Source organism: Mytilus californianus, unplaced genomic scaffold (genome assembly GCF_021869535.1).
Source record: "Mytilus californianus isolate M0D057914Y unplaced genomic scaffold, xbMytCali1.0.p SCAF_10, whole genome shotgun sequence".
Lineage (NCBI taxonomy): Eukaryota > Metazoa > Mollusca > Bivalvia > Mytilida > Mytilidae > Mytilus > Mytilus californianus.
In genome coordinates, this window is record NW_026262582.1 from 30,749,157 (window position 1) to 30,774,994 (window position 25,838).

Consider the following 25,838-nt stretch of genomic DNA (forward strand, 5'->3'; position numbering starts at 1 on the left):
GACATGAAAAATATGAAACAATTCAATTGAGAAAACTAACTTATAACAGAACATGGATGTTTCGGTATTAACATTTTCCAGAGTACCTGAGTTCATCTTGGTTTTGGTCTGGTTCGTGTTGTTTTATATTTAGTTTTTATGTGGTGTTTAGTGGACTTTTTCGTCGTTTTTCAGTTGCATTTGCCATGGCGGTGTCAGGTTTTCTTCGACTCATGAGGTTAGAATGTTCCCGTGGTATCTTCGGCTTCTTTTTTTACCAAAAGTAGACAGCTCATTTTTGTAACAGCGATCCTTAGCCTGTTACCGGTACGACTTTAGGAGTTTTATATAAAGTAATATTTTGGAAGCAAATGTTTATAAATCAAAAAACATATATTACTTCGTTAAAATATACTATTCACGATTTGCCGTTGTGGGTTTATTTTTTTTGTCTTCAACAAGTTTTTTTTTGATGTCACCTGTAGTGTCCATGTCCACAATTTTGATAATCTATGCTTACTGTTTAATTATTGATATACATGGTAAAAAGAAATTGTTTATTTCTTTCAAATGGTAACGTTCATTTTAACAATAATAACTGGCATCTGTGTGCTCAATAACAAAATAGCCTGGTCTAACTTGAATGAAATTCTACATGGGATTATTTTCAAGACTAAACCGACGTACTGATTGGTGTCTGCTCAACATCCAGCATTCACAAGTTATATGTTCCAATTTTCGTAACTACAATCCCGTCCCCTTTTCTCCGAAAGTGACCTACCGAATTAGACTTATCACCGGGTGTGTACTAACATGAGCAACACGACGGGTGCCATATTTGGAGCAGGATCTGCTTACCCTTCCAGAGCACCTGAGATCATCCCCAGTTTTTGATTGGGTTTGTGTTGCTCGGTCTTTAGTTTTTCTATGTTGTGTTTTGTGTGTACTGTTGTTTGTCTGTTTCTTATTTAGCCATGGCGTTGTCAGTTTATTTTCGACTTATGAGTTTGAATGTCCTTTTGATATCTTTCACCTCTCTTTACAGTCATATTCAGGACTATACCATAGATAACATAGTGATATAAAAATACCATGCTGTGTACTAGACCAACAAAATCAGTCGGTTTTGATAACAGAATTAAATCATACCGTTACGTTTCTATGTTGTATTGTTTCATATTGGTTCAAAACACGGTTTCGGTTTAGATCATTGTTGATAGCAATACCGTGAACTTTTTCTTCGGCTTATAGTTGTCTCATTGGCAAGCATATCAATTTTTTTTATATATATAGCCCACACAGTATCAGTTATGTGGACATACCACCCTATAAACATTATCCTCTTAAGACACATGATGTGGTATGATTGTAAATGAGAAATCTATAAACCAAAAATAAATACAACTAAAGGTGTCCTCAGCGTCCTCATTGGTGAATAGATTTAAACCAATTATAAAGTTTTGTTTTCTCTCGAAAATGACAGGGTATATCCTACAAAGAGGGGCGTAAAGGGGGGTATCTGCACGGAAGAACGCGAAATAAAATTGCCATTTCACGATGAACGAACAATTAAAAATTTCTTGCACGTTGATCTTTTTACCGATTTCACGAAACACGGTGAATAACGAACCTTTTTCACGGCTGCACGTGAAATAAATTGGAAAAACACGTTGCACGAAAATAAACCTTTACCATCCTCTACGACCATCCACACCCCGGACTACAAGACAAACGATGTTGTACTAAATTTTGGCAACAGTAGTTTACCGACGCTTAAATCTCTTTATACTATTCAGAAAAATCAAGGTAATAATAAAAAACTGAGAAATTCGCATGAAGTCCAAAAAACGTGTCGAGAGGATAAGCGTCTTCTGATAAGCATTTATCACACAGAGTGTATGCTATTGCTTATAAATGGAAAGTTGAAATCGTCACGTTTGTCATATATTCTAGTTTGAAGTCGTCAATTTAGGTCAGTATCAAGGAATAGAGCGAGATATAAAGTATATCTTGTAGATTCGATAGAAGCCCTAATCCCAAGTTTACTGTGATATATGAGATGCAAACACTCACTGCAATATAAGATGTTGAGTGACAGAGCATCATGAATACATCTGAAAGTGAAATTAAAAACATTTTGGTATGAGTTGTGCATGAAAATTGCTTCATTTGAGGTCAAAATAAGTCGGCCAGTCTGTTGAAGTATCAATCCGCCAAACTCATCAAATATGCTTTACTAAACCATATCTTATTTCAATATAATCTTTTCAAGTTTTGTACACGACAAGGACAAAACAAGTGTCAACATTGTCATATATAAGTTTATGCAAATTACTTATTCAATTATATGTGTGTATATATATATATAAACTGACAAGTGTAACATGAAATTTTTGACAACGTGCGTAGTACAATAAATTTAGTCTGGTTGAATTTTTTTCTCCGATGAAACCTGACTTTTGATATTTATTTATAGCAGTCATTATATGAATCATATTAGGACATTGAACTGATTCATGATAGGAAATTATTGCATGATGTTGCACGAAGAGCTACTAGTAAATAAAAAGTGGCACTAGTTATATAAAAAGTAGTTCTGTCTAGGTAAATGTCAGTAATAAGGAAATATAAACCAATTGAACTCGGTGTCATCACACGCGCGTCTGGCGTATAAAGTTTTAATCCTGGTATCTATGATGAGGTTATTTGGATACAAATTTCCAGTTAATTTATTTTGTAATTGTAATAAACAGTTTTCAAGTTGTATATTCTTCGAGCAAAGTTTGCCTTTGAAGGGTTTGATTTCATGTTTTCAGAAATGAAGCAGAATTCAAAAACACAATTAAATGAAAAGGTCCATTCGTTTATTACTGCTTTCGATAAAATATAAAGATCATACACTATGCTTAAAGAATTCAAACCCCCAACTGATTCATATCTTTATCAATAAGTTTATTTATTCATTTCCAAACGTCACTAAATAATGAAAATAATACTTTGTATTGCTGCTACGCAATAACAACAATGAAGGTTTTGAACTCCTGTTTTTCCAAAATTCAAAAGCTAAACTAATGAAAAAGTTCTTTCCTTTATTTCTAGATCTCGATATCAAGATCATACACCGTGCTTTAAGACTACCAACTGATTCATACCTCTTTAGATTAGGCCTCGAGTGTCAAAGAAAGAACGTTCTAAATAGCTGAAATCAACCAATGATATGATGTCATTGCATTGTCTCCATTTTGAGTGCCTTTGATTCTCCACGATTTTTTCTCTTGGTTGACATCTTTCTGATGAATTCGTGAATTTAGTTCATCGGTTGACTGCTGTCATCTTTCAAACGATGATTCACTGTAAGTTGAAGATCACCAATAAAATACGCCTTTTCTTTGCGTTTGGTTTTGTCAAATGCGTAGACATTTAACGCCACGAATTTAATGTATGATAATGTTCCTCAACTTTAGATTCTTATAAATGATACAGAAACGCCCGAAGGTGGGTGTTTATTCATAAGAGTAGGTTTTGGAGTATTCATTTACAAGAACAAACACTATGTTAGGTTTTGAACATAAACAAATGAATTATCAAAGGAGAACATTTTTTTATATCTTTATTATAAATTTAATTCTTGAGGGTACGGTATATATAGTATCCATACGGTTATAATATGTATTAAGACACACAATAAATGGAGGAAAGTACGGTATAACGTTCTACATAATGACCATGCTATGGTACAGAGAGTTTTAAATTCATACTATTATACATATTATATAAACGAAAGGCAACATTAGTTTACCGTTGTTCAAATTTCATAAATCCATTAAAAACATACAAATTAAGGTGAACATAATTTGAGGGAACTTCGAAAGAAGCACGAACAGGTGTGTTAACAAGGTAGGCGTATACTAATGTGTATGGATCAATCGACATGCGCAGTTGGAGCATTGAAATCGGTACCGTTTTATTTTTTTAATGCCTCACCTACGATAGTAGTAGGGGCATATTTTTTTCTGGTCTGTGCGTCCGTTTGTTTGTCAATCCGTTCGTCCGTCCGTCAGTCCCGCTTCAGGTTAAAGTTTTTGGTCAAGGTAGTTTTTGGTGAAGTTGAAGTCCATTCACCTTGAATTTTAGAACGCATGTTCCCTATGATATTATCTTTCTATTTATCAAAACACAGTTTTATTGCTATCTCCTTATAACTGGTTGTCTCTACCAGATAAGTTAAGTACCTCTCACGAAAGGTGTTGTATGTGACTCCGGATGCTTTCCTTGATAACTTATTATCATTATATCTTTTACTTTGTTTGTTTATCCCTCTTAATTGGTTCATGTTCCTGTTTAATTCTTTGTCTTTTATATCGTTATTATGCCCCACCTACGATGGTACAGGAGCATTATGTTTTTCGGTATGTGCGTCCGTTCGTTTGTCCGTCCGTCCGTTCGACCGTCTGTCCCGCTTCAGGTTTAAGTTTTTGGTCAAGATAGTTTTTGATGAAGTTGAAGTCCAATCAACTTGAAACTTAGTTCACATGTTCCCTATGATATGATCTTTCTTATTTTTATGCCAAATTAGAGTATTGACCCCAATTTCACGGTCCACTGAACATAGAAAATGATAGTGCGAGTGGGGCATCCGTGTACTATGGACACATTCTTGTTTTTTCACTGGGATACACGAGATACAAGCATTCACTTAAACGTGGTTTATTGAGTAACCAAATATCATCAATACTTGTATATCTGATAGTAAAATTAAAGAACTTTATAAGTCGCAACCATCTATAATGGAAACCATGTTATGATTGATTGATTGTTATTTGCTTTATGTCCAGTGGCAAATATTTCATGCATATTCAGGATGAGAACTAATAAATACAACAGGTCGGACCTGCTGTAAGGGCATAACAAGATAAAGGGCGGGTAAGATGAACTAGAAAACAATGATATGTTGGATATGGGCAGACATTAAACCATACAACAGGCAACTCACAGACCCCTGAAAAAAGTTATTGCGATCCTGTTTAACGTGCAGAGAGCGTGGCACTATTTCAGCACGAGGCATCGGATTTAACTTCTCAATTCCGACAAGAATTGGCTGCGAATTTTATACATCCCGCGCTGCAAAACGGATGCCTCACTATGGTAAGGGTTTGACTGCCTGTCGGTAGAAGACCAAAAAGGACATATTTCTATATTCCAGTCACAATTACCTTGATTTAATCATTGTATGAAATGTTAAATGTTGATACAAAATAGAGTTGGGTTTTTTTCAAAGTTTAATACATTTCACTTGAATTACGACTAACCACATCATCATTTAATGCTAAGTTAGAAAACCTGCATGATTTATTATTATAGGTCTGGTCTTTGTTTCAGGTAATATATCAAATTACTGTCAAGCATTTTCTCTAAGGTGAAATGATAATAAATAATAACAATCATTTCAGTAATACTTTTAATATGGTAACTTGTGTTCATACAACAAGTTGTAGAAACGGGACTAAAATAACTATCATAAAATGCATCTCTTATTATTGAATTCATCTGTAGATGCTATAAATGATACACTAGAATTTCCTTACGATCAAATTTTTAAAAGATTTTCTACTAATATCCCTTTCTGACGTGTCTTTTAGGCGGACATATTTTATGCGAGTATGGTACTTGGTATAAATACTGAAATCCATCTGAAAGAACAAAAATTGTTATTGTGTCACAGATGTACAATACTTTGTCAATAAATCAAGTTAAACTACAAATATATTCGTAAAGGTATGGAAATCCAGATTTCAAGAAATACTTACCGGTTCGAATTCCCGAACTATGGGAGTTAAAAAAAACACTTCTTGTAATTCTACAACTAAAAATGTTACTTTAGTTTTAGGTTAGCAAGATGCAAGACCAGTTCCTCACTAAGGGTCACTCTGATAGTCCTCAATATAATCAACACTTTATAGAATGCAAGCGTCCAAAGCGCTTCTTTGGATTTACCTTCATCTGGAAAGCCGAAAGATTAAACGATTTATAAAAACCAAAACAATATAATGAAACATTTAAATAAGTGTTCCTACTCTTTAACAACAATTATGTAATGATTGGCATACACTACATATTTGTGCAAACAAGGAACACTTTTCAGCTTCAAAACTGTTTGAATTGAAACCTTTAAAATACACGTGTACTACTTTGTAGAGGGAAGATTGATCGTTATTGGACATGCTTGTCTAAAATAATCTATATTCTACATTAACTCTACGCATTAACATCAGGTGTGCTAACAGTGCAAACAATCAAATGTTTATGGCCAATCGTACGAAATAACGTCAGTATACATAAACACCGATTAATGAAATTTCATTTTAACACAATTATCGAGGACGATGCCAGATGGTTTGCTAGAGGGACAAACTGAAGACTGTTTATAACATCGAATTTATTTTTCAAATTACTTAAGATAACCCTCGGTTTTTTGTGTGTTTCTTGTTGCTCAATTTTAAGTTGTCTTTGTAGTGATTTGTATACTGTTGTTTGTCTTTGTAGTGATTTGTATACTGTTGTTTGATCTGTTTTTGGTTTTTTTGCCATAGCGTGGTCAGTTTGTCGTCAACGTATGAGTTTAAATATCCCTTTGTTAACTTCCGCCTCTCTTTTGTATCAGCACGATGATTTATACCACTGATTTTTGTGGCAACACTTTTTTTTAATGTTTGTTCATGCGATTTCCATTGTCATAAAACCAGGCTCAACCCACCATTTTTTCTTAAAATGTCCAGTACCAAGTCAGGAATATGGCAGTTGCTATCTAATAGTTCGTTTCTATGTATGTTGGCGTTTGTTTGTGTTGCACTTCAGTGTTTCTGTTGTTCCGTTGTTTTCCTCTTAAAGTCGATGTGTGTCCCTCGGTTTTTAGATTGTAACCCGAATTTGTTTTCTCTCAATCGATTTATGACTTTTGGAAAGCGGTATACTATTGTTGCCTTTATTCATACCAGCAAAAGTTTCACGTCTTTTGTTCGTTTACAAATTATTTCTCTGATGACAAAAACGACCATAAATTATTGGACTTCTCCCTTTTTTGAATTTGCCTTGGAGTTCGGTATTTTTGTTATACTTTTTTTATTAATATAGGTAAAATAGGAAGATAAAAATACTTACACCACTGACTACCATAAGCCACTGGACACATTGTAAGAAGCGTGGTTTCTTCATAAAACAAACCGTCTCCCTAGAACGGATATAGTATCAAAATATGTTTTTGGAAAGATATGTATTAAATTCGTCGATATGGATACCATATGTAATTAATTCTGTGAGTATCAGTTTTAACAATCACACATAGAATTGTAAATAATCAAAGTCATGTCAATCTAAACGATTATCAATTACCATACACACCAATTTAGATAACATAAAGTACTAAGTAATCGTCTTTTTACTGATTTCTCCCCCCGATATCAAAATAAAAAAAAAATTGGCTGCTTTCAGTCACAATCTCATAATATAGAATGTTATCAAAAACTATTATTGACTCATTGCAGACAAGTGTCTATATCCATGATATCTTTAGGTAGCAATAAACAGTTATGCGTATGGTTTCGCATTTTGGCCACGGTGGATTTTTCAAATATGAAAGTTATTGTGCAATAAAATTCATTTTTAGACAGATGATAACTAATTAGGCCTTCAAAGTGGGTTCATAAGAACATCAATATCATTATTTACATGTTTTATGGGCTATTTTTTGTTTGGCTGTCATTTTTGTCATAGCCAGACCCACCATAGGTCCAGAAATTATTGTGATGTTTACAAACACTTTTTTGTCACACGAACTTTTTGACGCAATTTTACAAAAAAATGAGACGAAAGACATATGCTTTTTATTTGATCTCTGGATAGATATATGTAAACAGTCTCAGAAAAGGTAACACTCCAAGGGATTGAAATTCTAATTTTGGCCAAATTTTTGTGGAAATATTTGACATATTTACCCCTTTTTGAACTATTTTATAGCAAACATATGCGAGTTGTTGCCATGGATACACCAAAAAGAAATTAACTTTAACCATTTCAACTACTGGATATCAAATCTATGGAAGATACTGATTACATACATATGCACATATATGACACAAACATTAAGCTTAATTAGTAAGAAATCAAAGAAAAGGGGATGGTGCAATTTATGAGGATAAATTTTATTTTTTTTTCCAAAACTGTATATTGCTACCTTAAACCATGTTTAATAGTGTTACCGGATTAGAGTAGAAACTGAATACATTGCCGTAGAACCTGTTTGATTGTCGTTGGTTAATCATGTGCATCTCGTATTTCTGTTCAGTTCTTTGTACCATGTTGATTAAATTGTTTCTTCTGATCATGATGCTTTTGGTCATTATAATATACCAAAATATTTTTGGTACCTCCTTTATTATGTACTGAATAAACCTGATTGCTATTTGTCCGCCATTACGGAATATCAAAGTCGTCACCAATATGGAGAAGGTCTATACAAAGAAGGTACAAAGTGGACAATATAAACAATATATTGGCCAAAGAGAAAAACGACGAAAAGACACACAATACCAACAAATGACATAGAAAACTAGTGATTACGCAACACGAACCACACCAAAAAAACGGGATGAAAAAAGGGAGGCGAAGGATATTAAAGAACATTTAAGTGAAATCAGGTGATCCGGAAGTATAAGCAATTCCTGGTCTATATGTTGCACTCGTCGTCTGAATCATGCAAGTAAAAGTATGATATCAGTCTCATTCGGTGATGTCAAAACCGAGGAAAAGAGAAATATCTCATTTTATCTGTGACAAGGACATGATATAACTGATAACCATATCAAAGCAGGATCCGTACACTTTTAAAAGGAAACAGAGCTTTGTCTTTTTGTTGGTTTTTCTTTTCTGGTCAAGGTTTTTGTGTGCTTCATGTGACAGATCATATTTGGTTGTCTTTTTGAGTCATTTCACTTCTTATGTATATGATATTGCCATTTTTGATTACCATATATACGATGAATGTATTAAAAAGGAAATATCCAATATAAATTACCAACCTTATTTATCGATACTTTAGTGTTAGCTAGAGGAAAGACCAGATCCCCTCCTAAGGTTCTCTCTGACAGCTGTACAATGTAATGAAAAATAAACAAAAGTTTTTATACTCATAAGATATGTTATAAAGTAATTAGATTAATCCACACGTTGGAGGTATCATTAAAAGCAACATACTAATACTTAATTTTATAAAAAAAGAAATTAGACGAACGTGCAATGCATTAGTAATGGCGATGGAACAAAACTTGTTGGTTCACTAGAAAGTGAAAATCTCTTGTTAAAAAAAACCATACTGTTCTTTAATTTCATATTTGATTTGGAATTCCAACTGTTTTGATTCGAGCGCTAACGATAAAACCTTATATATATAGATGAATACATGATTTAAGTAAGGCATGAATAATAACCATTTTGGTGAATTTGGTGGACGACCCCTTTGATAATACGCAGGTTTCATGTTGCTGAGTTGCTTGAGTAATATGTGTATAGTTGTTTGTTTTATTCTTCCTGTTTGTCTGTCTTGACACATATTTTTTTTATAGTTGTCTCATTGTCGATATCACCACGTCTTATTTTTATTTTAAGTACTCACCGAAACTATAAACGATCCCACTACCAAAGACCCAAGTGGATAAGGATAAATATTCTGTAAAATAACAAAAACTCCTTTTAGAAAAACAAAATACAAATGCTTTTTTTTATGAATGAACTACACTCTTTCTTTCAAATACTATTTATAACGAGTACATGTAGCACGTAGAAAAAGATCATTCGAATTTTGTATATATAAGCTAATTATTTGCAAAAACAATTTCGTATTTTATGACAACGTTTTCCATTCCTATGGTTTGTTAATTACTATTTTTATCGAGGTGAAATAGTAATTAGGAAAACATAGGATCGAGAGGAAAAAATTGATTAAAAACGAAATTGCGTAGAAAACAGGTAGTTGATATAAAAAAAAATTCTGTATAAATATAAATGAATACTTTGTCTATATTATTATATATGGTGTGACGTATAGATATATAGATAGTAAATGATTATTCATAATGGAAATGTTTTCGATTGAATTTTCCCGACAAATGAGATTGTGTAATCATACGGAGAACCCCTATCTTGCCTTCCTCGGAATTTAGGGTTTATGTAACAGGTGATTATCAATAAATTCGTTTAAGATTGTATAGTATATATTTTATTTTCTGATTTATTTCCACTGAAAGGACCATGACTACGTAACAAAAAGAAAAACTAATCAAAGTATTGAATATCGAAAAATGTTATCACCTCGTGACCGAACAAAACTTATAATCAACTCATGAACTATGACCATTCATGAATTGATATGTTTATTGGTCACTCGTTGAATATTTTGATATATTTGAAGTTCTTGGACAAGCTATTCTATAACAAATTAAGGAGTGTAAATGGACAGCTATCTTTATGTTTTAGTAGTGAAGTTCACCGTCAAGTTAAATTTGGAAAAAACATATCGAAAGCGTAAGAATTAAAGGTATACACTTTGGTGGAATTGATCTTAAAAGATAACATCTGAGTGAAAACTTTAGAGCTAATTTCATACTAACCAAAACAAATGTGATAAACCTTTTATAGTAAATGTAGTTATATAATGTCATTTAGCAAAATAACAATATAAAAATAAGGAAATGTCACAGGTATGATTGCCAATGAGACAGCTATCCACCAAGGTTCAAAAGTAACTCTGTTTTGTTATGGAACTAGATATTTCAAAAATTTAGCTGGCAGTTAAATTTCTGACCAACCTTGAAACATTTGATTCTTGTAATATCTGTTTTATATGATTTTGCAATTTCGCATTTGTGCAATCGAACAACTAAAGATGTACTTATATTATTCAGGCAACAAATGAAGTAATATCTTACCTTTTGTGGTTTCCTGATAGACCCTTCCAAGCCAATATTCATTACCTATGTTTAAGAAGTAGAAAATTACATTAGATAGATATAAGAAGATGTGGTATGAGTGCCAATGAGACAACTCTCCATCCAAGTCAAAATTTATAAAAGTAAACCATTATAGGTCACAGTACGGTCTTCAACACGGAGCCTTGGCTCACACCGAACAGTAAGCTATAAAGGGCCCCAAAAAATTACTAGTGTAAAACCATTCAAACGGGAAAACCAACGGTCTAATCTATATAAAAAACGAGAAACGAGAAACACTTATGAACCACATCAACAAACGACAACTACTGAACATCAGATTCCTGACTTAGGACAGGTGCAAACAAATGCAGCGGGTTTATATATAGATGCATATTTCATCTATGTGTCCCAAAGTTATTCCTTAAAAGTATTTTAAACTACTTGTTTTTGTTCTCACATGAAACATCCAAAGACAAAACAAAGCATCTTAACAAGTTTTTTTATTCCACTCGATTTAGATTGATGATTTGATAACCCATAGTTCAGTGAGTGCTTGCATCTCATGTACCCCTGCGAACTTGAAATTAAGGATGCTTCTGAAACTACAAGGTCTGCTACATATGCTTCATCTCTTGGTCTTTTCCTCGATACAGACGACTGCATACTAGAATTTTTGACAAAAGTGGCCATCTCAGTTTTCTCGTTGTCAACTTCCCACTTCTCAGCGGTAATATACCCTATGCCCGATATATTGCATATCATTTTAACATATCTCAATTAGTATATTATGCTGTTCATGTTCACATTATGAAGACTTTATATAAAAACAGGGGTATGCTCCTGATCAAAAACTGCGTTATAATGAAAAAACTACAGAAATCGACACTAATTAAGTTTTACAGTCATCATAACGAATTGGTGGACTAATGCGATGTGTCTATGTCTCAACTCACAAGCGACATTTTGATTTTTAAATACAAGAATTGCTATCTGATGTAAATGTACAGTTTGTGTCCTATAACTCTATTGTGACATTTTGCCTGAGTTAATATTCGCATTGCGGACAAAACTGATCTTGTCTTTTCTTGATTTTACCTCAATTTGTTTTTATTACCTTGATTTTTATGTTTTGAATTGATAAATGAGATGAGATTTGCCTCCGATTTATGATAAAATATGTGTCATTTATGAATGAATGTCGTAAATAAATCTGTGTTTTGTTTGAAATGAGTTCTTATATTGATATATACTAGTCTGATCATTTAAGTGCAGAAATTTCATTTGAGCTATTTCATGAAAATGTCATATTTGACAATGAATGGCTTGGCTTGGCTTTTAAATTTCGGGGTTTCAGCATTCCAGTTTATTCGATTGCGTTTCAGACGCTCAAAACATACAGTGTTGTTCTAATTTTATATCCGTTGTAAAGATTAGACTTACATTGAACTTTGACTTTGTGACCAGCTTGTTACTGATATCCATGCTGTAGAATTTTTCTTTCAGTTTCTGAACCCAACCCCAGTTGGTGTTGTCATAAACAATTGAACTGTAATTAATTAAGGTATACATTTTATACAAATTATTGTTTTTGTTATTCAGTGGATGCCTACTATACGAGTAAAACCATTAAATCAAGTATTTTACTGTATAACCACCTGATGACGTCAATCAACTTGTTTTATCAGGGGTTACACGAAGGATTTAATAGTTGAGCAGAAACTCTTGACCCTTACGGATCTGAATTCAACCCAGTTTTTGTCGGGGTTTGTGTTGTTTAGTATTGAATGTTCTGTGTAGCGTGTGTTGATTGTTGTTTGTGATTTTGTTTCAATGCATGTTTTTGATTTTCGTTTTGCATCTTCTTCCCTTTTAAATTTGATTACATTTCAGCTAAATAAAATGGTTATAAAATATTATAATAAACAATGAAACAAACGAGAGGTCAAACACTTAAGAAATTCTTCTCAAACTTGTTTAAATAAAGTTGTTTCTTAAAAACATGCAAAAAATAATATTCAAGAGAAATATTAATTATGATAATAAACAATGGAAAAAATAAGAATTCAAACATTTGATAAATTCTTCTCAAACTTGTTTAAATGAGGTTGTTTCTTAAATACATACAAAAAAATAATATTCAAGAGAAGCGTTTTAATTTTGAGTTCTCAATGCTCTTAAACTTTGTACTTCATTTGGACATTTAACTATTTTGATTCGTGCGTCACTGTCTTTTGTAGACGGAACGCGCGTCTGGCAAACAAAATTAGAGCCTGGTATCTTTGATGATTTCAATAATAATAGTTAGTAAGCAGTTTATTTTGCCGAACAGTCCAAGGATGGTCCGATGTGTACTTGGTTGGGACTGTTGTGTCGAACTCGGTTTAGTTTAAACATATCTTATTTGCTTAAATATGCAAAAGGGATGAGACACAAGTTAATCAAACTTATGAAGTCTTCTCCCATGAACAATTTATAACAATAGAATTTTTTACAAAGCATGCATGCAAACAATACATTGTATATATTGGATATGTAAAAGATGATGTGTGATGATGGTTGTACACAATATACATGTATATGCACTTTAGTGTGCTGTATTACACAATTAGAAACCTCTTTGACTCTTTAATAAACTCATATACATTCTTACAATTCTTTCATTTTCATCACTAGTTAATGGCGAATCACCGGAGGTTAAGATGTTCAAATTTAGTAGAGAGTTCTCTGGTAACCAGTTCAGATTATTAGATAGTTTGATTCTTATATTCGTATAATTAGGACATTCAAAAAAGAAGTGAAATGAATCTTCACGCTTAGCACCACAGCTACAAGACGGATCTGAAATTATATTAACTCTGTTAAGATCATAATTCAAAAACGAGGCTGAGCATCTAAGTTGAGTCAAAATGATGTTGAGTTTACGATTGCCAAATTTATAATGTTTGGGTACTTGGGCTTTTGAATTCAGTTTAAGATTTTTGAATTCAGTTTTGAATTTACCTAAAGAGTCAATGTTGCGGGTCAGCACATTAAGGTTATTCCACAGTCGTATAGTTGAAGGTATGAAGGATTCTTGGGTCAATGAAAGTCTACAAAAAGGGTATATTATATCATTCCCATTACGTAAGGGGTAAACAGCTGTACTTTGGATTGTTGGTGGAATTAAATTGCAAAGATAGGCTGGTGCATTATTATGTTGAATATTATAAAACTTCGAACTCGGTTGTGATGTAACTCGGAAATTTCGAGGTATTTTGTCAGTCTCGGTAAAATTCCGGGTTGATCATTGTATTTCTTTCTATTATAAGTCGAACATGATTGACTTAAAATCTCGGTTAACTCGAGTACATTTCAACATGTTTAATATAAATACATTTAATATTGTGCTTACATAGCTTAATTGGGCTACATTAGCTCGATTGAGGTTTCAAAAATGTTTTAAAGAGTTAAAAGGATGTTAAGCATTTATCGATCTGACAACAATGTCGTCTTAATCACTTATTGAATTTTTTTTTTTTAGTTGAGACTTAAAGTCGCTTAATGGTCGTTTAAACTTTGAGAAAGAGGAAGATCCAGGCGAACATTCTAAAAAGCAAATCGAATTTTATTATGTTTCAACATGAAACAGATTTTGTATTCTTCTGAGACTATTAAAGTCAATGAATATTGGTTTCAAATATGACTTTTGTCGTTTTTTTAATCATTTAATCCACATATCATCATTTATAAATGTTATATTTTAGCTGCTTACTGGTGTCTTACTTGAAACTTATCAAGGAAATTACCTTTGTCTAGGATAACTGTATCTGTATCGACTGGTACTGTTCATTAACTAAAAAAAAGTATCAGAAGATGTCTTTGGTTTTCTGTCTTGTATTTTGTTATCGTTGTTTGTCTTTTCGTCGATTTTTTTTTTGCCATGGTTTTGTCTGTTTTTATTGGATTATTTCTGTTGCTAACTTGGCATATTTTTTTCTCTTTTTAAAGATCCTCATTTGTACATAATGTAATTTTAAAAATGTCCTTTAACATAAGAGTTTGTCATTAATAAAGCTTTGTATTAAATGAAGATCTGCGAAAGTATGCTTTATTAGTTGGCTGATACGTTTTATTTAGATACTAGAATAGTCGTCTGATCGGAATTTTGTCGATTGTGTCCATTTCACGCTTTTGTCAAATTGAACTGAGTGTGTATTCGCATGGCGGGTGATTCGTGTATAGCAGGAGACTCTTACCCTGTCGACGCATTTAATATCGCTCTTTTGGGAGTTCATGCGATTCCCTCAGGATTTTTTCATCTTGATGTGTATCTTCTTAATCAATTTATGAAATTTGAACATTGGTAAATAAAGGCAACAGTAGTATACGGCTGTTCAAAAGTCATAAATAGATCAAGCGAAAACAAATCCGGGTTACAAACTTAAACCGAGGGAAACAAATCAACTATAAGAGGAAAACAACGGAACAACAGAAACACTGAACTGCAACAAAAACAAACGCCAGCATACATATATATAAACGGACTATTTGATAACAACTGCCATATTCCTGACTTGATGCAGGACATATTAAGAAAAAATTGTGGTTTGAACCTGGTTATATGATTGGCCAAACCTCACACTTATATGGCAATGTTAAAAATACCGCTAAAATGACAACACTACGTGACAGGAATACAGTGCAACCCCGTCCTTTAACCCGGTGACCTACCGAATAAGAGTAAACACCAGGTTTGTATTTACATGAGCAGCACGATCGGCGTCACGTGTGGAGCAGGATCTGCCCACCCTTCCGGAGCACCTGCGATCTCTCCGGGTTTTGGTGGGATGTGTGTTGCTCAGACTTTAGTTTTCTATCTTGTGTTTTGTATACTGTTGTTTGTCTTTTGATCGTTTTTTTCGTTTTTGGCATTGTCAGTTTGTTTTTGACTTATGAGTTTGAATATTACTTTGGTATCGTTCGCCTCTCTTTTAGAGCTTTTGTCTGTTGATCGTTTTTGTTTTTTGTTTTTTGGTATTGTCTGTTTGTTTTTTGACTTATGAGTTTGAATATCACTTTGGTGTCTTTCGCCCTTGTTTTAGAGCTTAGTTTATTATATAGACATGACTGTGTGTTTACCTCTGGATGTTTAGTGTAGTTTGTTGTGTCATTGAAATGTACCCCATCTCGTTTATATGACGGATTTCCTTAAAGATAAAAGCGCTGCTGCATACATTGACAAGGAAGCTACTGAGCCAAGTGTCCGTGTTGGTGATATTGTTATCGTCATTTAAAAAACTAAAAGTTCAATTCGATTTGGAAACGTATTATAGTATATGTACAAATAGTAGAGAAAGGATTTTACTTTGAGTGTACGCGTGTGTTGTTTTGTTTTTATCTTTGTTGGTTTTTTAATGGGATGAATTCTAGCTAAATAAAACAATGATTATAAAGTCAATCTTCAACACATGTATTTTTCATTAACACACTTACCGTTTCGTAACCCATGTATCTCAAAGCATTTGCTGTTTTATTGTCTATCAGATCGTGGAAATATATAATAAGAGGTTTATTCTTCAGTACTTCTGCTTTGATATCCGACCTCATGTACCACATTTTATTTCTTAATGGAAAATATAAACATTTCTCTTTCGATATTTTCTAAAAAGAGAAGTTAAAAAGAGAATGCATCTCCGTTTTTAAGTAATTCACGATGTTTGAATCTTTCGAGAAGATGACGGGTACCTTGTTGCATATTTAGAATGATCAACAATAATTGAATGAGAGCGAAAAGAAAAGAACATTAAAATTGGTATATAGCAAAGAAGTAATAGAGTATTGTTGTTCCATCTGATTCTGATTATGACGAGTTAAGACATGAAATACGTGTAATAAACAGTTAATATGTATGGCCTATTCAAACGGTTTTGGTTCAGTTCTTTAGTTTTTACTATGTTTTGTTTTGTGAAATGTTGCTTGTTGTTTTGGTCGTTAAGTGTTTTTTTTTGCCATGACGTTGCCTTTTTGTCTTCTACTTCTTCTAGTTAGAATACCCTTTGGAATCTTTTAATTCACTTTTAATAATCAAAGAGTGCTTCACTTGTTCAAAATTCTTCTTTGGTTAGCTTTTAAGTGCCAGTCTTTGTTAGAATCAGGCAATTCAGAAAAAATTCAAAAAATGGCCGAAAAAAAAACTAACCATCCTATTTTGGAGTTACCCTTATCCAGGGTATGAAATGGTAGGTCTTTCGTTTCTGTTTGTCTGGTAATTTGAGAGATCTCTAGATAACTTTTGGTTATCATGATAGCAAATTATGGAGTTAGCTCCTCTTAATTGTTAATTTCAATGCATGTCAACCAAATTACATCTTGAATTACCAGAACTGGAAAAGGAAATGAATGTTATATTCGTGCACCTTTATACAATTTGAACATAAATTAATGTCAACTTGAGATGGTTTTTGGTTGTCATGTTTTCACCACTGCCTGATTCTTATGCAGATTGGCACTTAATATATAACAAATGATAACATGCCAACTGTAAAGAAAAATAACATGGTAATTAAAACAGTCACCATGGTATAATTCCATGCGAAGCATGATCAGGTGCATCAACAGGAGGCCCACTAGTATTCTGCAATTCCGACATGATAAAAACGAGACGGAAGATAGAAAAGGGACATCAAAATTTAAAAATCGAAGAGAAACCGACAAATCCATGGCTACAAAAAAAATGAAAAACGACATAAGAAAAACAACAGTCTTCAAAACACTACCCAGAAAACTAAAGACCGAACAACACGAACCCAACCAAACACCAGGGATGATAACAGATTCTCTGGAAGGGTAGGCATATCCTGCTCTACATGTGACACCCTACGAGTGCTAACATACCATTCTGAAGAAAGCCGGAAACAAAACAAAACCGGTATCAATACCCGGATGGAACATTGTAGATCTGTGTGATGCATGACACGATAGTTAAAATATCCACTACTAAATTAGAAAAACTAAAGAGATAGACATAATGGTCATTACGCTCGTTTCAGCATACTTAATACACAACTGGTTGAATTTAAGTGACACTCAAAGAAGATTCAGTTTATTGGCATCGTGCACCTTCTTCTTTATTGTATGAACCTATTGTTTGGTATTCGATTCAAGTGATTTTGGGGTTTCCCATATCAAAACATGGACTCCTTCATATTATTACAAATGAAGAAATGAGGAGTATGCCTTTGTGAGTTCTATTCGCAGTTTATCAGATACTTATGCATCATCGGCTTTCAAATATTTGGCTTTGAGCATTCCTGATGAAAGTATATCTAGAAATTGAAATTTATAATGTGATATTTTCGTATTGTTTTCTTTCATATTTTATAAACTTTCTCTCTTACTTGTTTTACGTCTTGGTTACATATTTTGTTGAACAATCTTTTGACTTTTTCAGAAGGTTTCGGTTTAGTTATACTTTTAGGATTAGTCTGCTCTACAGTGTCAAAGTATATCTTATTTCTCTGTGCTTTAACGTTGTCTGGATCTGCAATAATAGATATAACGAGGATGTATTATTATGTTCGGAAAATGTATGAAAGTTTTATCGAAAGTTATGTGAAGAAAGGGAGATAACCATGGGCAATCAAAAATCCTACAGACGTTCCCACAAGACAACATATTTGCCAAGAGAAAAAAACTAGACTAGTTGAGGTCGATTTAGAAAGTCATACGTTTGCAAGGGGGACCAGCATACCGACAACCAGTTCTTTTTTAATCATGGTTTAATCAGTTCTTTTAAAGTCTTGTTTAAATCATTGTTTTGTTCGGAACTTATTGAGTTATGGATTAGTCAGTTCATTTCAGTCATGATTTATGCTGTATGGTTGCCTACACGCAATGTTCCTCTTTTTTAACGATGGTTTTGGTAAATTCTGCAAAACTCGTGAAATCGGTTAATATGTCTTTTTTTCAAATATATCCATTGTAAAATTAGGTGATCAAACTTTTGAAGTAATTAAATTACGCTTTTTTATCATGTCATGCTTGTCATAGATTTCATATACACTCCTTTTCTTACTTTCTGTTTTTTTACGAAACCTTACCTCCTGTCGCCTGAAGTGTACGAGTAGAGCAGAAGGGTTTCGGGGAAAACTGAGTATAATATGTTTTCCGTGAACTCAACACGTGTTTCGGGAAAAACTGAGTATAATATGTTTACCGTGAACACAAAACGTGTATCGGGGAAAACTGTGTATAATATGTTTACCGTGAACACAACACGTGTTTCGGGGAAAACTGTGTATAATATGTTTACCGTGAACACAACACGTGTATCGGGGAAAACTGTATATAATATGTTTACCGTGAACACAACACGTGTTTCGGGGAAAACTGTGTATAATATTTTTACCGTGAACACAACACGTTTTTCGGGGAAAACTGAGTATAATATGTTTACCGTGAACACAACACGTGTTCTGGAATACTTTTCATTAGGTGTGCTACATCCAAAAATTTTGAAAAACCAAAAATATAAAATGCTTTAGAGCAAACGAAACTCGAAGCGTCTAAAAAGGAGAGCCAAGATCGTTTAAGGTGAACTTTGTCTAAGAAAATGCAACTTTATCAAAATAACAAGACGTGGTATGATAGTATCACTCTCCCCAGCGACTAAATAATGCAGAAGAAAGCAACTATAGGTTATCGTACGGCCTTCAACAATGAGCAGAACCCATACGACATAGCACGCTATAAAAGGTCACGACGTGACAAGTGTAAAACAATTCAAACGAGAAAACTATCGGCCTGATTTATGTACAATAATTGTTTTTGCCCAGTGACATAATTTATAAAATGGGAATTAAAATACCTTTTAAATCATTAATGCTAAGGTGATACCTGCCTCTAGCAAGGCACTGAATCAGTTTTACTGATTAAAACGTATGATAAATTTCAAATTCAACCCTTCCGAATCTAATGATGTGGTTCACTATATAGTGTATCATGTTTATAGCGTCATGTTATTATTTTATTCCTTTATTTGTATTTAGCACATTTTGATATGAGTTGTTCGTTTTGTACATTTTATTTGTTTAAGAAACCATTTATTGAGGTATTGTTTAGAACGAAGTTGAAAGTAGTCATTAGCAAAAGAAAAAAGATTGTAAAACGGACTTTTACAAAATTAGCAAATCTCTTAAAAATTAATTGTTACAATGTTTTCAATACACATTCGGAAGATGGGTATCGCAACAAAAAATGCCGTGTCAAATACGTTTATGTCATCTTGTATTTTCTGCATCCTGTGGCTCCAGATATCATAGTGTGATCATAGTATAGACAATTCCAGAATTTACAATCCTGGATTAATTGTGTCTAGATAATAGAGAAACTTACCGAATGATAGAATCTCATCTGTTAATTCAGCTGCTGGTCTAATATGTCCTATCTAGAAAATAGCACCAAATTAATGATATATATTACGACCACAAAACAAGGGGTTTTACTAATGAAGTTCTGTGAATATCCCCACAAACTCAAAGTTAGGTTAATGACTAGACTTCAAGGTTGTACCTTGATCTTCTCCGCATAAAAATGAGAAAAAAGCAAAAGACACAACTTTAAGAAAACATCAAATAAAGTTAGAACAGGATTGTGTTTATTTAGAATTAGCGTTAAAATTAATAATTCTAATAGAATTAGCGATAACATTCATTGCATCTTGCAATAATGAGGATTCTTAATCGTAAAAAATGTCAACCAGAAACCCTTTTAAATAAAATACCCTTTCCAAATCTCAAGTTTCTAGCTCTAATCCCAAATTCCTACGAAAAACTGACTCGATTCTAACGTCCCAAAGTAAACCCTTCTTGTATACCTTCATATGCTTATTATATGTAAAAAGCATATATATAGCTAGTGTATTTTAAGTATCATATGAGACTCTTAACTTACTTTGAAGTATGCAGACGCCAGTAAACTATAGACAGCGGCTTTTGCATATTCGCCATCGACGTCATCAATTCGTCGAAGTTTAATTTCGTCTATCACGTGACGCAGCCATGTAATAGTATAGTAATACTGTTCAGTATCGTATGCGGCCTTTGCTATATACACAAGATCTCCAAGCGTGAAAGGCTCATGAGGTAAATGACCATTTATCTCGCCGACCAAAAGTTCGCCAATGGTTATATTGTGAAATTGTTCTAAATTGAGCACGGAATTGGCAATTTCTGTAAGCTGCTGGTCGTCTGGGATGTTATCCTCCATATTTTGTAATTTCACTCTTAAGGCTAAAACAAACCAAAATAAATACTCATTTAGTTCAAATTTAGAGTGTTTTCTCGTTATTATCTAATGTTAAAATGAGAATAAAGAATCATTTGGTGAAAAAACACCATAATATTTAGGTATTGGTTCTCATTGAACATCACATTCAGTAAAGAAAAATTAACAAAAAGTAAAAGAAAAGTTATATGTACAACAAATAGAAGACCTTTAGTTTGTTTTCGTGAGCATTCTTAAATACGCTTTTTTTTCTTATCTTAGCAAATATAATCATTTTCATTACAAATCGATTTTCAATATTGACCTTATACGATGCTGACATGTGTGTGGTCATTTCAATTACGTCATGCTAACCGAATTATTAAGTAAGCTGTAATTTTTCGTCTTTTTCTTTTGGTTGGTAGCAAAAATGTTTTTCAAAAGTCTATGTTGCTTTTAATTAAACTACCATTTAAAGTATTGGAAATTTTGCACATATTACGTTACGTTAATGGTGATATGTGTCATGAAAGGCATCGGACATATCTTAACAAGGGTCTGGATAAGGCTTAAAGAAAAAAAAAGAATAATTGGCAAATAAATAGAGAATAGAGGGCCAAAAATAAAGAAATAGAGGATAATGGGGTGTAAAAATATGAGTTGTGTCGAATAGAAATCAACCTTATGAAAGTGCAAGTATACATGTACATGTATAAGAATTTGATTGATTGTGAAATATTTAAATACGAAATAAAAGATGACTTTTAGTCTGTTTTGTAGGGTTCTAATAACAACTCAATTTTCAAACAGTAACAGACTTTCCATAGAGATTTTTTTAACCTGAAATAGGTTTACAGATGTATTGATATTCATTTGCATAAGGTCGATTTTTATCCGATGCAGCTCAATTATATAAAGCCTGAAGATTAAAGAGACAAAAATATAAAGAATTGAAAAAAATGGACTAAAAAATAAAGAACAAAGAAATGAAGAAATCCCGACCAGACCCTCAAATGACTGATGGATTGGTAACCTTGTCCCACTGACTGCTCCTAGGTGCAACAGTAGTTAACCGATGTTCAAGTCTGATAAATCCTTTAAATAAAAACAACAGTAGTATACCGGTGTTCAATAGTCATAAATCGATTTAACTGAAACAAATCCGGGTCACAAACCAAAACCGGGGGAAACACATCAACTATAATAGGAAAACAACAGAACAACATAAACACTGAACTGCTACAAAAACAAACGCCAACATACATAGAAATGGACTATTTGATAACAACTCCCATATTCCTGACTTGGTACAAGACATTTTAAGACGATTCCATTTTAGGTAAAAAAAAATCAAATCTAAGGTAATCACACGAACAAATAGAGAGAGAGGTCCTTCACTGTCAGTCATCGGTCAGTCAAATGGAAAACGTACATACAATAACCAGTACTTACTATAAGAAAAACGTCTTACTTTATTATATGTAACAAACAGTTAATGATAAAACTATTGCTCGAAATTATCTCCAGGTATTCCGGCTTTTCCCTCCATAAAAAAAACCACGCAGTCATAAAATAGCCAAGAGTGCTGAAAGTTGCACTTAGTCTAAATACAAACAATCAAAATTAATCTATATTTACCTTTTACACATGTGTCTGTCTCCATCATCTGTCCAATAATCTGTTTCCAATTTTGGGCGAGACGTCTGGACAGACGAAATGTATTTATAGGATGGGAGAGATATGTTTCGATGTCATCTACATGCTGCATGTGGATCGATTTCGCTTCGTCGATCGTACTAAAAAGAAGAAATACTTAAAGGAATCCATCTCGAAATCCATTAAAATATAGTATCATCTGAAAACAATATAAGGATTAAACACATTATTTTCTAAACGTCATTGCACTAGTTCAATGTGTCGATTCACTAAAAAAAACAAATATTTGACGTTTGTGAGTCAGCGGCCCATATGTAGTTTATACGGATACGAGAGTTGGGGAAATGGTTACCATTACCGCCTACCTGAAATGAATTGCTCATATTAACCCAACTGCTAAAAAAGTCAATCTTTCAGTAAAACACGTGAAATAACAAAAATATAAAAAAAACTTTGCTTTAGATTCTATCTCTTAATCACGAAGAAGCTTCATCGAATAAATAAAATTTTATGAAGGTTAGACAAAGTTAGTTTTGTCTATAATCTTTAACCCAAGACTTCATCTCATTCCTAACAGAAAAGAAACTCAAGTCTATCTATCTATCTATCAGTAAAATGCAGAAAGTTATGAGAAAACACTTGCAAAGTTTTGCTACAGACGCTGTCTCTTGATCATGAACAAGACTATGTTCAAATTTCGCAAAATTCCATGACGAGTCGACAACGTTGTTGATGTCTAAAATCATTTAACTGAACCAAAACAAGTGTCCTTTCGGGCCTTTTAAGCATGCTATGCAGTAAAGCTATTGCATGTTCATTGTCGGAGGCAGTAGGGTGATCTATAGGTGCTAACTTTTATACGTCATTTGATCTCTGGTGGAGAATTGTCTCATTGGCAATCATACCACATCTTCTTAATTTTAAATAATATGTATAGACGACGACGGAAAAAAAAAGCTTAAATGTAGGACCGCTATGTTTCTCCTAAGCAAAGTTCGTCACAGGTGGTGATACAAAACTTAATAAAAAAAATAATTCATTCTTTAACAAACCTAAAATGTATAGGACGTAAAACTATTTTTGTTTTGTTTTTGAGATTTAAATAAAATCATGTTTATGCAAGTATTCTTCGACGCAATATATTAAGGAAAAACATGTTAACATGTAAAATTTTAAATATTGCATCACAACTGACTTCAACAGCACTGTGTACCTGTGGTTTTGTGAATATATTTGAATTGTAATGTGCATTATAAAAGACTCTTAAATATTCAAATACCAGTATGTTTTACAGCTTTCGGATTTTGACCCTTTGAGCGATCTAGATTCAGGGAAAATTGCTACCTCTTTTTTAAGTTGCAAAAGGCGATCCGTTTATAAATTTTGCAATACTAGTAGTATACAATAAAAAACATGATGCAGTTTGTTATATCTAACATTATCTAGTCTTCACAAATCGATCTTCTTTATAAATTACTATATATATGACATCTGTTACAATCATGTAGACATTATATGAAGATAATGCATTCAGATTATAACCGTCTCTTTACGCAGATCCTATGCTTCACCATTTTGGCATTTAGGCGATTGCTTGTTTTATCATTTAAAATTGTTTAATCATTATACTTTGCAACTCTCAAAAGTTTAAGGATTGCCAAATTAAATTCTTGACATCTCACTCAATGTGAGGCTTGTAAAAATAAATTGTTCATCCCTCTCGAGTGATCAAAATAAATTATTGTCACTCAAAGAGTTTGCTCCTACGATAGTACATGTAGCTACTAGTATATCAAGTTCCGTATTTATTGAAGATATTATGGTTGTTTTGACAAATGTACTTCTTTTCTAATGCAACTGGTATTAATGATGAAACAAATCTCTTTTTATCATTAAAAAGGACGTCAAGCATGCGCAGAATATATTTCAATGAAACCATTTGATTTATAATAAAAATTCAAGAAATATAACATAAACGGTATTTATCCAAATTTTTCATATCTCTCAAATGATGCAAAATTTGTTTGGTTATTAACAAATGCAAGTTTGTCTGTCCTAAAATATTTAGGGAACTATATTATTAAATGCCTAGGTGTTAGACGAAATGTAAATTAATATATGTAATTACAATGATAATTATAATGATCTTATGGTTCTGGTCTTGTCTGGAATTAAATGTATATGACTTATATAAAATGAAGAAATATATGTAGCTCTTTCATGATAACATATATCTGAACTTTTAATATTTCATTTTAATGTAAAAAAAAATGTTTTTCTGTTACAAATCAAAATGTATTGTTTTGTGTGTACATGTCATGCTGCCGATCAATGGCCTTTGATTGGAATAATAAATATTCTTATTCTTATTGACTTTCAAACTTTCATCATGTGTAAAATATATGCTTTGGCTTATTATTGGGGGGGGGGGGGGGGGAACTAGGCAACGTTCTGGGTAGAACATGTAAAAAGTCCGGGAACTAACCTTATATGTAGCTGCATACGCTCCCCACCCCTGATCTGCCTCTTTTGAAAACTAAAATACTTACTGTGTTATATTATTAAAATTATGAACGTCTTCTCCATGAATAATCCTTTCTTGTTGAATAACTAAATCCGTTAGAACTATTAATTCCTCTTCCATTTGAAAATATCTCTCAAAATTTACATAAGTTGTGAAAAGTTCCGAATAAACAGCTTGGTACCCAAAGTATAAAATTAAAATGTAAAACCGCATTATTAAAAAAGAATTTACTACACGGTGGGGACAATATTTAAATTAAGATAATGAAATTTAAAGTAAATGCTTTCAATCTATAGGGTGCAACATATGGTGTCGTTATTGATCAAACAAAATGCGCGGTCAATGGTTTAAAAAAATGATAATCGATTACCTAACAAAGGAGAGATGATAAATTCTGAATCCACGTTTATCTATTCTAACGTGGTATTCGATCGTGGTTATGTGGCATATTTTAC

General features: G+C 32.8%; 1 protein-coding gene across 1 annotated transcript; it reads right to left on the reverse strand.

Moving 5' to 3' along the window:
• Positions 1-5,423: 5,423 nt before the first annotated feature.
• Positions 5,424-25,695, reverse strand: LOC127717923 (prolyl 4-hydroxylase subunit alpha-3-like). Its single transcript, XM_052223794.1, has 13 exons — positions 25,409-25,695; positions 22,842-22,999; positions 20,892-21,229; positions 20,334-20,385; positions 18,338-18,480; positions 16,434-16,601; positions 14,747-14,793; positions 12,402-12,507; positions 10,959-11,003; positions 9,647-9,700; positions 9,054-9,122; positions 7,138-7,207; positions 5,424-5,669 (listed from the first exon to the last, which is right to left on the reverse strand). Exons 1-13 carry the CDS (start codon positions 25,594-25,596, stop codon positions 5,590-5,592), a joined length of 1,518 nt encoding a protein of 505 aa, XP_052079754.1. The 5' UTR covers positions 25,597-25,695; the 3' UTR covers positions 5,424-5,589.
• Positions 25,696-25,838: the final 143 nt, after the last annotated feature.

What these genes read in the sequence shown, in the direction of transcription:
- LOC127717923 (XM_052223794.1), bottom strand. Translation starts at nt 25,596, where the DNA reads ATGCGGTTTTACATTTTAATTTTATACTTTGGGTACCAAGCTGTTTAT. An exon ending in AATTTTAATAATATAACACA is followed by an intron (nt 23,000 to 25,408) that starts GTAAGTATTTTA and finishes TCTTCTTTTTAG; the next exon opens with TACGATCGACGAAGCGAAAT. An exon ending in TCACAAAGTCAAAGTTCAAT is followed by an intron (nt 11,004 to 12,401) that starts GTAAGTCTAATC and finishes TCTTAAACATAG; the next exon opens with GTAATGAATATTGGCTTGGA.